Below are 11,704 nucleotides of genomic sequence, written 5' to 3'. Positions count from 1 at the left end.
AACATATTTTAAATCTAAAAATGCAGTTTAACCAGCCACAGCTGATTCTCATTGTAGATGAACATCTACACAGGCGTTACTCCTTCAATTTCATTACAAAAGGAGACAACTGCTGAATAGGTTTGCTTTGTGATGTAAACATGGACCCAGCCAGAAATGGAGAAGACCAAGTAGATTAGCATTACTATTGTATGTGTATCAGTGGATGGTGTGTATACAAATTCTTGTATTTTGGGATTACTTAGTGCAAAAAAATAAAAATACATAAACAAATATTAACGAATTCTGCATGATGTCTGATTCATTCCAGTAACATATATTGAAATTATAAACAGAGATGTGTCCTTGTTTTACACAAGAAAACACTGTGTAATGCTACATGTTGTTAGTGTTTTCTAGGTCATTGTTTTGTGGGTGACAAAGTGTGTTTGTCGGCTGTCAACCTTTGCTAGTGTTCTGGAAGAATGAGTTTATTTGAGACCTGAATAAAGTGTTTTGGTAGTTGTAGTGCATTTTGAATGTGAAATGAACTGCTTTGCCAAGCTGAAGGTCAGTTAGGAGAATTGTGTGAAGAGTTTTGCAAAAGTGACCTAAGTATTGTGAAATGTGTCCTAGCGGCTGTAAAAAACTGTAAACAGAGGACGAATGCTGGACACAAACCTGCAGTAGAGCACAAGGTCGTACTGCATAGTCTAGGCAACTATTTGTTAGCCAAGTGAATCAGGTAATAGTGAACGGTCAGTGTGCTAGTTCATTCAAAGTTCAGCAAATTGGGTGCTTGCACAGACAGATGCAGTCCTTCAGGCTATCCAAGTATTCCAATACATTTGTATACACAGTAGGGCTGTGTGTGTGTGTGTGTGTGTGTGTGTGTGTGTTGTAGTGTTGAGTAGTAGTAGAGTAGTAGTGTAGAGTAGAGAGAGAGAGAGAGAGAGAGCAAGAGGTTAGCAATCCAGCAGATTAACTAACTAAGAACAGTAAAAGGTCATTTTAGCCTAACCCTACTATTTTTTGTGTGTGTGATGGTGAGAACATTTACTGAGTGATGAAGTAAAAGTTGTCCTCGTGACACTGGCTGTGATCCATAATTACAGTCTGGAGTGGGGACAGCTTAATTGTCACGTACAAACACGACAGAACAGCAAACAAGTTAGCTGCGTCATGCACATGTGCAGCATGAGCATACAGTGTGTATACAACTGTAAACAGAGACACAGAGAAGTATGCAAACCCTTGTGTATGTTTACAGATGCATCATCCAAACATACCCACACACATAATTAGTCCCACAGTGTTTTCTCTCTCTGTATTATTCATACAAACTTTCTACATTAATTATTAACTGTAAACCAAGTATTGTTCTTCATATCTGGAATGTTTTCCACCAAGCTTTAGCCATAGTTATAGTTGTTATATGGCACATACCAGTCTTCGTTATCTTTTTTAAGGACATTTTTAATTTCAGCTGTTGTTCTGTATCTGATATTGTTTAGTGATTCAGATTTTCTTTTTTGTGCATTGTAAAAAGTCTTTACTGATCGAACAGAATTGGTACAAACAATCTGCACTACAGATTGTCATCATGCCAACTCATTGTCCTCTATTGTATTTTACAAAGAGCTCTAATGAGATACAATAAGGGCTCATTGGTTTGCTCGTGACTGAATCCAACTGACTGCTTTTTCTAACCACCTTAGACAAAGCAGCCTATCTGACACCCACTGGTTTCTTCTGTGCAATAATGACAGTAATGTTTCTTTCTTGCCACATCAAAGTAATACTTTTGTGTTTGTCGTGCCTGAAAAGGTGTGTCGGACTTAAAACAAATAATACAGCTTTCACAGCACATCACTAATTTGAAAATGTATTCCAGTATAACGATATCAAACACAGAAACTGAAAAAAAAAAACGAATTTATATTAACTGATTTGAAAAACATCTCTGATAATACATGTTATCTATCAAATGTGTGCTCTTGGACTATAACACATTATTCAAATATATATATTCCTGTGGCTTGTATTGTTACTACATTATTGTGTATTTATCCCCTTTGGAATTTGTCTTATACTGCCCCCTACTGTTTGAGGTATTAACTATTCCCCTGTTCTTGTGAGTGGAACAATTTTCCCTGTCACAGAACACAAAAATGCACTTATCAAATTTGTGGGACTTTAACAGTAAGGTTGTGACATAAATGGTGTAATATCGATTTAAAATGTAATCAAACACTGGAGTTCCCCTCCAGTGTTTGATGGTGGAGTTGAAATGTTCCCATTTTGATGAGAGTCTGAAACGAAGAAAGCATTTCCTCAATTGGCTGTCATCTCTCTGGGGCCCTGGCACTGAAATACTGATAACATCTGGAGCCAGGAAAGAAAAATTAGTGAAAGCTGTGGGAGAGAGAAATATGAAAAGCTGAGATTGGCACACCTAGTTAAAATGCAGGAGGTTAAAAATGAGAACATGAACAAGAAATCTGTCCACATGTCTGTCCACACAGAAGGACATGGCAAATACCTCTGTCTTTTGTTTAAGTTGGGGTCAGCAGCATGATTGTGACGATAAATTTGCACTTTTCAAAACAGAATAAGAAAAGAACTTTCAGATGAAAGTTGTTTTTAACAAGAGCTTTGCTACAGTGTGTTTGAGTGTCTTGGATCCTTAGACTGTGAGCTCCACAAGTGAGCAGTGCAAACAACAAAAGGCCTGACCACCTTTAATTTAGCCAAGATTTCAGAACTGTTAGCAGGGCTCTGCCAGAAAATCTCAAGCAGCAGTTGGACTCATTAGCAGAACCCACACATAAAAGCAGGAGCTTGATCGTTCAAGTCAGTAAAAACAAGCTGTGAAAGGCATTAGATAACACTGAAGGGCAACAAGGATTAGTGCAATGTGGCTAGTCCCCTTCAAACGTGTTACAAGGCTTGTAGAAGCCTTTCAAGTTAAGTTATAGTATTATGATGTTTCACCTTCTGATGCTTGAATAACAAGCGCTGCAATAATGCAGCATAGAGGAGATAAAAGGATGTATGATTGTTTCTAGATTAAAGGTTAAAAGAACTGGTCTAGTACTGGTTAAATATTTCAAGAGATGAAAAGAGAATGGTAATGCTGCGAATGCTGGGCCACTTGGCGTAATACTAATTAATTCTGATTTGGAGTCATTCAGCTGCAGGAAACTATTGGACATGCACTACTGAATTTCATCAACACAGAACATAATAGATGACACGCTGGTGGTATCAGGACATGAAGCTCTTTTTCATCCTCTTAGTAGCAGAACTCTATTATATGTTTAAGTCTGATTTGACCTAGTGGTTAAATTTATATAGGAAACGTAAAGGGAAGATAAAAATAGACCCCTGTGGCCAAGTATATGTAGAGATACAAATATATGTCAAATATATACACACACTCCCAGTAATACTTATTTTGGTTTCCATTAGGAAGTTGCAAGTCAGTGTGATTCTGGCAGGATAATTGACCGCTCTTGGCAAAATTAGTAGAGTTCCCAGCTTTTAAGCCCAGTCCACAGATTTTCAGTACAGTCGAGGTCGAGTTTTGGTGAGGCCATTCAAGAAGCTTAAAGTTAGCCTTCTTTATCCATTCCAAGACCAGTTTTGATGCGTGTTTGGGTTCATTGTCCTGTTGGAGCACTCAGTTCTGCCCTAGTTTCAACCCTTTTGCTGCTGATATGAGTTGTTGAAGTTGATAGAATAATAAAAACGTCCTCCTTCTTCTTTGTTATATTAATTTTTTGCACTATACCAGTACCACTGGCAAACAAAACGCGAGCTCCAGTGCATGATGCTACCACCACAATGCTTTACAGTTAACTTTACAGATTGCAGTGAACAGTAACACTGGTGTTCTAGCAGTTCATGACAGGTTTTCAAAATAAAATCATAGATAAAAATGTTAGCTGAATGGTATGTTTAAAATTACAAGAGAAAGCTTCTTTGAAATAACATAATTATTAGAAGTTTGTAAATTAAGAGTGGAAATGCTCCTAGTCAAAGAGCAGACTACAAAGAGCTTCTTATTTAGTATTCCGACATAGCAAAAATAGGTTTTTGTGCTTTTTCAAAGTCATTAACCATGAGGTACTGGGGTGAATTAAGGAGCACTTTAGATTCAGTTTGTAGAGATAACAAAATTCTTATCACCTAAGCCTGCTGACATATACGCTTGCATCAAGATATAGATATTTTTTCTTCATTTTGACAAACTTCTTGTCAATGCTTCAGTTAGCAGCTATGAAGTACAAAGGTGTCAACAAAGCAGAATGGAGGAGAGTTGTATCATCAGAAAGGCAAACTTCAGATTTAACAGTCAAGTACTTTTTTTACATGCTATTATAATGTAGTGTGACTTATGCCTTTGCAACACAAATTTCAGTCAAATCACAGGGTTAGGCCAAATATCAACAATTCCAATACATACTCAGGAATCCAAACTGTGTTGAAACTATCTCCAATTCCAATTTCCCACTCGTGGGACTAATAATAAAGGCATCTTAATATATCTTGAGTATTCACCCTAAAAACCAGCCTAGCTAATATAAAAATATCTGTCCTTGTTAGGAATCATAGTGACAGCACATCCCCCACAGAGAGAAAAGAAATAGACTCCTGCTTTGAATACATGTGAAATGAGTTTTGCTACATGCCCACAGGCTTTGGTTGGGAAATGCATTCTGTGCCTATTTGCATAAAGGACATCTGTCTAGTTAGCAATTCATATCTACAAATGTTCTTGTCCACAGCTATGCGGACAGTTTATCTGGAAAGCAAACAGGACTGGAGTCTGGGTGATATATAGACCACAAATGCATGTTTGAATATTCAGCAGCTAATAAATATAGAAAGAGTGCTGAGAAATTCTGCCCGCCTGCAGGCAATTCACTTCTTATTTAAATGTTTAGTATGAAACTGAAGGTGCAGAAAGTGAAATATAAATGTCTCATTTTTATGTGTGAATGTGATTGATTCATTTGGGTTTGGTGAAGTTGGTTTGATAATGTCGAGACAGTGACTCATGAAAGCACCTGTCTTTGCACCGTCAAGATAAAACAAGGTAATTCTGCAATTTTTTGGCTTTTGGGTTCCTAAATTTCCTTCAGTATGCTGTATTTGAAATAAAATCTCATGCGCAGGCTCTGGGCTCTGGTAGACTTTTAGTGCTAATGCATGAAGTCACTTCAACATTAAGAGCTCTGATTTGCTGCAGTTTCTTATTAGCATGGAGAAATCCCACACAGCTGGGTGATGAATCTGTGCCTCGCTATCTGACAAACTAATTGAGTGGGTGGACTAAGAAACACAGGGTCTTGCTGCCTGGCCTGGCTGTTCAAGTCAAGAGGCTGAGAGAAAAGAACATTACTCATTAGAGATTTGAAAAGTTCCTTTCTGATTCAGTATGTGTATGTGAGTGCTGGTACTGGTATTGCTCATTTTGTGGGGACAAGTCTGTTCAAACATTCATATTTAATGGACGTGTCCACCTTTTGTGACAAAAATAAACAAATCCCAACTAATGGAAAGTTGTGAAATTGTATTAAGGATTTGGCATACGGTTAGAGTCTAAAGTTTCAGAAAATATATGTATACTAAAGATTAATGTCAACCATAAGAGTGGTGGAAAAACCAGAGAAGCCGGGGTTACTTGTAAAAGAGCTCCATCTAATGGTCAGTGATATTAAAACTACACTCATCTGCCACTATATTAGGTATGCCTGTTCAATAAGTCGTCAATGCAGATATCTAATCACCTAATCATGTGGCAGCAACTCAGTGCTTTAGGCTTGTAGACATGGTCTGTTGAAGGTCAAACTGAGCATCTGAATGGGGAAGAAAGGTGGTTTAAATGGCTCTAAACGTGACGTGGTTTTCAGTCTTGGTCTTGACTTATAGTGAACGTCTATGTCCTGCCGTTAAGTAATACAACTGAGCAAAAGAACATTTTATTTTGAAAGTATTTCCCGGAAGACTAATTAATGTCAGGCTACGTTGCCAAGTAACCTACTGAGATATTTTCAAAACATCTGCTGCCATCAGCTGATATGTTTAGAGATTAATTGGCAGCAGTCATGAGGTGATGTATATTTTACATCACAATGACGTTTGCATGTGATAAGAAGTCACGTGTGTATCACACAATGTAAATACTGTATATTTTATTTCCCTGGCTTAAGTTAGCTAACGTTAGCTGTTTGATGCCTTTGTTCCCAGATAAATTGCAAACTTTAAATCGAGTTGTTTTTGTATTGTATATAATGGGACAACATTTTTTATGACTTTTCCATTATGCAGAAGTTTTTATGCCGTTTTATTGATACATACACACACACACAGAAAACCCAATTTGTATTTTATCACAGTAATATGCTATGTCAGAAATTTCTTGAGTGAGTTATTATTAGACTTTATGTTGGACCTATACCCCAAGCTATCTGCATAGTATTACTAAGGCTATTTAATAGGCAACAAATGTGCTGCTGTGTATGATATTTTAGAAAATGGCTGCACATTTTTATATGTAAAGTCCTAATCTATAAAATAACATTTAACCTTAACAGTTTGTTAAAAGTAATGGAAAACATACATTAAAAAAACCCAACTTAATTCCTCCTAAAGAAAAAAGTGTGGTGAATTAGCAATGTGAAGTCAATTAAAATGACTATAATTTGAATGAAATAAAAGTGCATACCACCAGATTATATGAAAAATAAGTATCTAAATCAGAGTAAATATTCCCACTGTTGGTTCTGTCATCAGTAGAACTCATCATAAGACACATTATGCAATATATTGTAATGTAAAAAGTAATCGGTCTCTTTGTCTTTCCTTCTCATGTTTCCTCTTCTGTAGCTTGCAGGAGGACGAGCCCCAACAAGGGACACTGCAGGAGGTGGCAGCCAGAATAATTCAGAAGACTTGGAGAGGATATGTGGTAGGAACATCTACTACTACTGCTATGGGAACACAGACTCACATATGTGCACAATTGTAGGAACAGCTTTTTTTTTAATCTACCCATATTGCAGGCCAGTGAAGTCTTCAGGTATTTCAAAGAGCTGATTTTCTACTGCAAACAGCAGGATCCAAAGACCATCCTCAAAACTGTCAATCCTCGAGAGGTAATGGAAATTGCAACCCCTATGAAATAAAACCAAATCAAACAAAATGAAATGTGATTTTGTTGTGGCAGGCCGAACTGCTGGATGCTGCAGCTGGAGTGTTTATCAGATTTCGACTTGGAGGGGTAAGAACTCAGAGAGGAAATAGTTTAGGTCAGGAATAGATCACTCAGGAGCTATATGAATATAATATTAGAGACATGCCTTCCTCTCTAAGGCTAACCTCTCTGCCATTTTAGATCAACTTTCCTCCTGATATTTATTACAAGATCTTCACCCATCGGCCCATTACGGATGTGTGTGCAGGCAGCCCAAAAGACTACACCAAGCAAAGTCGTAGGAAGCTTGTGGCCCAGAAGGCCAACAAAGGCCCAGCTGTCGCAAAGGATGACCAATCAGGTTGGTACAAGCGCATGGAGAACAATAGTTGGAGGCTGTTCTGTAACAAGGTGAGGAACAAAAATGATTTTCTGTTCTGCTTCAGTCAAGTTCTGCCATTTGTTTAGAAACAGGGAGCCAAAGATCTACAGCAAGTTTACAAATGCTGTTTAACAGGAAGCCTCTAAAAGCCGAAGTTCTGCAAGTCTGTTTTGGGGTTTTTTTTTTGCTTCGTCTTCTCTCTTAGGTGGTTTTGGCATGTGAGCCTGCAGAGATCGGTGCTGACAAAAAAATGGACTTTCATTACTCCAAGTTGCAGCGGAAGCAAGATTTAGAGAGTTGGAGGAAAAGAAAGAAAATTGAATGGCTGAAGCAGATGTAAGTGCTTTATGTTTTTGTGAAATGAAACAGTTGGTGAGCAAACCACTGTAGCATCAGTGATCTCAATAATGTACATGCAATCTGAAGTTTGTGTCTGTTACTTATTAATAGTGATAGAAACCTCCCCCTTATAGAATCACATCTTTGCTAACAAACACACAATGATGTGTTGTTTTAATTGTGTTAAATGAGCTGTCACGCCTGTTCCTTACATACAGGTATAAAGAGGGTCGTCTGCAGGATCATGCAGAGCACAGACACATGGCGGCCCTGGTGGAGAGTTCCGCCCAGGAATTGATGGAGACAGTTGAAAAGAAAGGAGATGATGAAATACTGGAATGGGAGCTGGATGAGCTGCTGGCCTGGACCAACACTCTAAACTTCGAGGAGTAAGGCACTCTGATTAGAATGTTTGTGGCATTTGTAATCTTTCTCATAATTTCCTGCATCATGGGGGGCCCGAGTATGAATTTTCCTCTCTTGCCTGTGCAGGTATATGGAGGAATGGAGACATTTGGCCTGCAGTTACTCCTCTGAGCTGAGCAAAGGTAAAAATATTCCCTAAATACTGTATTCTGTACTGCCATCTGATTTTTTTAAATTGACAGCTAACATGGCAACATCATGTATGTTGCTTTGGAAGTCTTTGCATTATCCTGATAATCCAGTCTCATGCTATTCTGTCTTCCTTTTTTCTTCATCACCTTTTTCTCATATCTCCTACAGATGGCCCTTCTCACCCACCCAGGTTAGATCCACACGAGCTCGCTGATGAAAACGCAGCAGAACAAACATGATTTATGTTAAAACTGTGCAGTCTCGAAGTGGAGTGTGCCACACTGTTATTGTCGCAGTATTCACTTTAATAAAGTCTGAAACTTGCAGTTGTTTACAGTCCTTGTTAGTCTGTCATATAAGTAGACATCACTGTGTGACATTTTTTGTTAGTTTTAAATAGTTTTAAAAAATACTATAAACATGTGATGAGCGTCTTTTGAAGTGGATTTTAATATTACGCTGCAGCCGAGAGAGCACTCTGGTCAAACGTCAAAATGGTCTCTAAGTTTACATGTTAGTTTTGCTGCTAATGAAAATAGTTTTCTTTACAAATAACTCTCGCACTGAACTAACAGCCAATCCCTCAAGAAGTTTGTGCTCTCTGCTCATATTGCCTTCATATTAAATCATTTTGTGCTTTTTAAAGAGCTTATTTTAACATTGCACTCAACAACAAACAAATCCTCCCTTACAACAAAAGTAACTTCAATGGCCAAACTGCATTATATTTCTTCAGGTCAATATACGGGCCCCAAGTAGGAGTGAGGTAAGATAAGATAAGATAAGATAAGATAAGATAAGATAAGATAAGACTTTATTGATCCCACAACGGGGAAATTTTTGCGTCACCTCAGCTCAAGTACAGATATATGAAGGAAAGGAAATACAAAAATACAATTAAGTACAATCAATGAAAATAAGTAAGATAATACACTATATACAATGGTAGCATACACAGTATGTGATTATGGATATAGTTGGAAATATGGAAGACATAAACTATATAGCTTGGAAGGTCATGGAAGGTCCATTATGCATGAAGTGGTGACCGTGGATGTTCACAGTGTCCAGTGACTTATGACATCGTGATTGAGGAGTTATAGAGTCTAACTGCTGTTGGGATGAATGATCTGCGAAAGCGCTCCTTCCTGCAGCGAGGGTGTTTCAGTCTCTGACTAAAGGAGCTGCTCAGCCCACTCACATACTCATGCAGTGGGTGATGTGGATTGTTCATGATGGATGTCAGCTTTACTAACATCCTCCCCTCACCAACCACCTCCACAGACTCCAGGGGACATCCCAGCATGGAGCTAGACCTCCGCACCAGTTTGTCAATCCTGCTCCTGTCCCTGTCCGTGCATCCACTCCCCCAGCAGGCCACTGCATAGAAAAGGGCAGATGCTACCACAGTGTCATAGAATGTCCTTAACAGAGTCCTGCAGACTCCGAAGGACCTCAGTCTCCTCAGCAAGTGGAGTCGACTCTGGCCCTTCTTATACAGGACGTCTGTATTTGTAGTCCAGTCCAGTTTATTGTTGAGGTGAACACCCAGGTACTTATAAGAGTCCACTATCTCAATGTCTTTCCCTTGGATGTTCACCGGTGTTGCAGGGGGTGACTTCCTCCTGAAGTCTATGATCATCTCCTTTGTCTTGCTGGCGTTGATTTGGAGTACGTTGGTCTCACACCAGCCAACAAAGTCACTGATGACCCCCCTGTATTCCTGATCATTCCCGTCTGATACGCATCCAATGATGGCTGTATCATCTGAGAACTTCTGTATATAGCAATCGTCCAAATTATAACAGAAGTCTGAAGTGTAAAGGCTGAACAGGAAGGGTGAGAGAACCGTGCCCTGTGGTGCCCCCGTGCTGCAGATTACCATCTCGGACACACAGTCATGGAGCCTCACATACTGTGGTCTGTTGGTAAGGTAGTCGATGGTCCATGCAGTCAGCTGTTTGCCTGCTCCGGCCCCCTCCAGCTTCCCTCTCAGTAGTGCGGGTTGGATGGTGTTGAAAGCACTGGAGAAGTCAAAAAACATGATCCTCACAGTGCTTCCCGCCTGCTCTAAGTGAGAGAGGGATCGGTGTACCAGGTAGATGACAGCGTCATCCACCCCAATTCTAGAACGGTAGGCGAACTGCAGGGGGTCCAACACTGAGCCCACCAGTGGCTGAAGGTGGTGCAGGATTAGCCTTTCCATGGTCTTCATCAGATGAGAAGTCAAGGCAACAGGCCTGAAGTGGTTGGGCTCCGTGGGGTGTGCGATTTTTGGCACCGGAACCACACAGGAAGTCTTCCACAGTTCAGGAAGCCGTGAGTTTGAGACCCTTGCTAAAATGAAATGGTGGAGAGTCCCAGGTATTTATACACCAGTGGGATGTGTCCCTTAAAGGAATCCGGACACTCATCTTTCAAAGCTCCTTAGACTAACAGGCCCTGGATGACTGAGAACAGACAAAACTACTATCTTTTAGGCACTGCTGGGAGTTGAACCCAGGATCTCCTGTTTTCTAGTTTAATACTTACTAGACAGGCACTTTAACCAACTAAGCCACAGTGCCACATACACACAGCTGAGTGACTTGTTAGTGTGTAGACTATAGTTTGTTACAGTAACATTGTGTTAAACCACATTCCGAATTCCAGACAGTCAGACTGCCAAAAATTGCTGCTGCTGATGAACATCTGCAAATCAACGTACAGCTGATATCCTGTGTGTTTGTATCTTGACTGTTCAATTTCAAATATATGCTGGTGGTATATGAAGGCAAAATGACAATCCCAACTGGTCCTAACTGTATTTATGCCTTTTGTGTTTCTTAACTTGATATCTTATGGAGTGCCAGGGTGTTCAGCTCATTGTGATAGCACACTGTAGCACTGTAGAGAGAAGTGCATTTTAAAAGTCGGCCTTACTTGTATTCTGGCTGTTATTATTATTATTATTATTATTATTATCATTAAATTCCAAAAGCTTTACTTGTCATTAAGGTGACAAATTAAAGTTTTGCAAATGACTAACGCAAAACTGAAAAACAGGGGGCACCCGGATTTGAACCGGGGACCTCTTGATCTGCAGTCAAATGCTCTACCACTGAGCTATACCCCCTCACGTTAAGCATGGTGGACGCATACGTATTTATCATGATCATAATCATTCCTCCATACGAAGTTGGCATAGAGTTCATGTTTATATCTTCAATTAAGTGATAACGACTTGATTTCGTATACTTTACATA

General features: G+C 39.4%; 1 protein-coding gene and 2 non-coding genes across 4 annotated transcripts; 1 reads left to right on the top strand and 2 right to left on the bottom strand.

Annotated features, from left to right (window-relative positions):
* Window positions 1-5,982: 5,982 nt before the first annotated feature.
* On the top strand, window positions 5,983-8,778 carry LOC120736252 (protein MFI-like). 2 transcript variants are annotated; one of them, XR_005696441.1, is made up of 9 exons: window positions 5,983-6,097; window positions 6,874-6,955; window positions 7,050-7,142; window positions 7,214-7,267; window positions 7,382-7,591; window positions 7,768-7,898; window positions 8,120-8,311; window positions 8,394-8,449; window positions 8,628-8,680. XR_005696441.1 is itself a non-coding variant. In XM_040036244.1 (9 exons), exons 1-9 carry the CDS (start codon window positions 6,093-6,095, stop codon window positions 8,696-8,698), a joined length of 873 nt encoding a protein of 290 aa, XP_039892178.1. In that variant the 5' UTR covers window positions 5,983-6,092; the 3' UTR covers window positions 8,699-8,778. The 2 variants fall into 2 exon arrangements, 1 of the variants encoding a protein (XP_039892178.1); XM_040036244.1 differs by having other exon boundaries at window positions 8,120-8,290; window positions 8,628-8,778.
* Window positions 8,779-10,937: 2,159 nt separating this feature from the next.
* On the bottom strand, window positions 10,938-11,026 carry trnat-agu. The gene is given in 2 exon segments: window positions 10,938-10,973; window positions 10,989-11,026. It is a non-coding gene; the product is annotated as a tRNA-Thr (tRNA).
* A 476-nt stretch (window positions 11,027-11,502) lies between these two features.
* trnac-gca lies at window positions 11,503-11,574 on the bottom strand. The gene has a single exon. It is a non-coding gene; the product is annotated as a tRNA-Cys (tRNA).
* Between the last annotated feature and the right edge of the window lie 130 nt (window positions 11,575-11,704).

Source organism: Simochromis diagramma, unplaced genomic scaffold, assembly GCF_900408965.1.
Source record: "Simochromis diagramma unplaced genomic scaffold, fSimDia1.1 OVJJ01000271.1, whole genome shotgun sequence".
NCBI classification, from domain to species: Eukaryota; Metazoa; Chordata; class Actinopteri; order Cichliformes; family Cichlidae; genus Simochromis; species Simochromis diagramma.
Note: the sequence above shows the minus strand (reverse complement) of the source record. Positions and strands in the feature narration are given on the sequence as shown.

Coding starts and splice junctions, on each gene's coding strand:
- LOC120736252 (XM_040036244.1), top strand. Junction 6,956..7,049: donor AGACTTGGAGAGGATATGTG/GTAGGAACATCT, acceptor CCCATATTGCAG/GCCAGTGAAGTCTTCAGGTA. Junction 7,899..8,119: donor ATTGAATGGCTGAAGCAGAT/GTAAGTGCTTTA, acceptor CCTTACATACAG/GTATAAAGAGGGTCGTCTGC.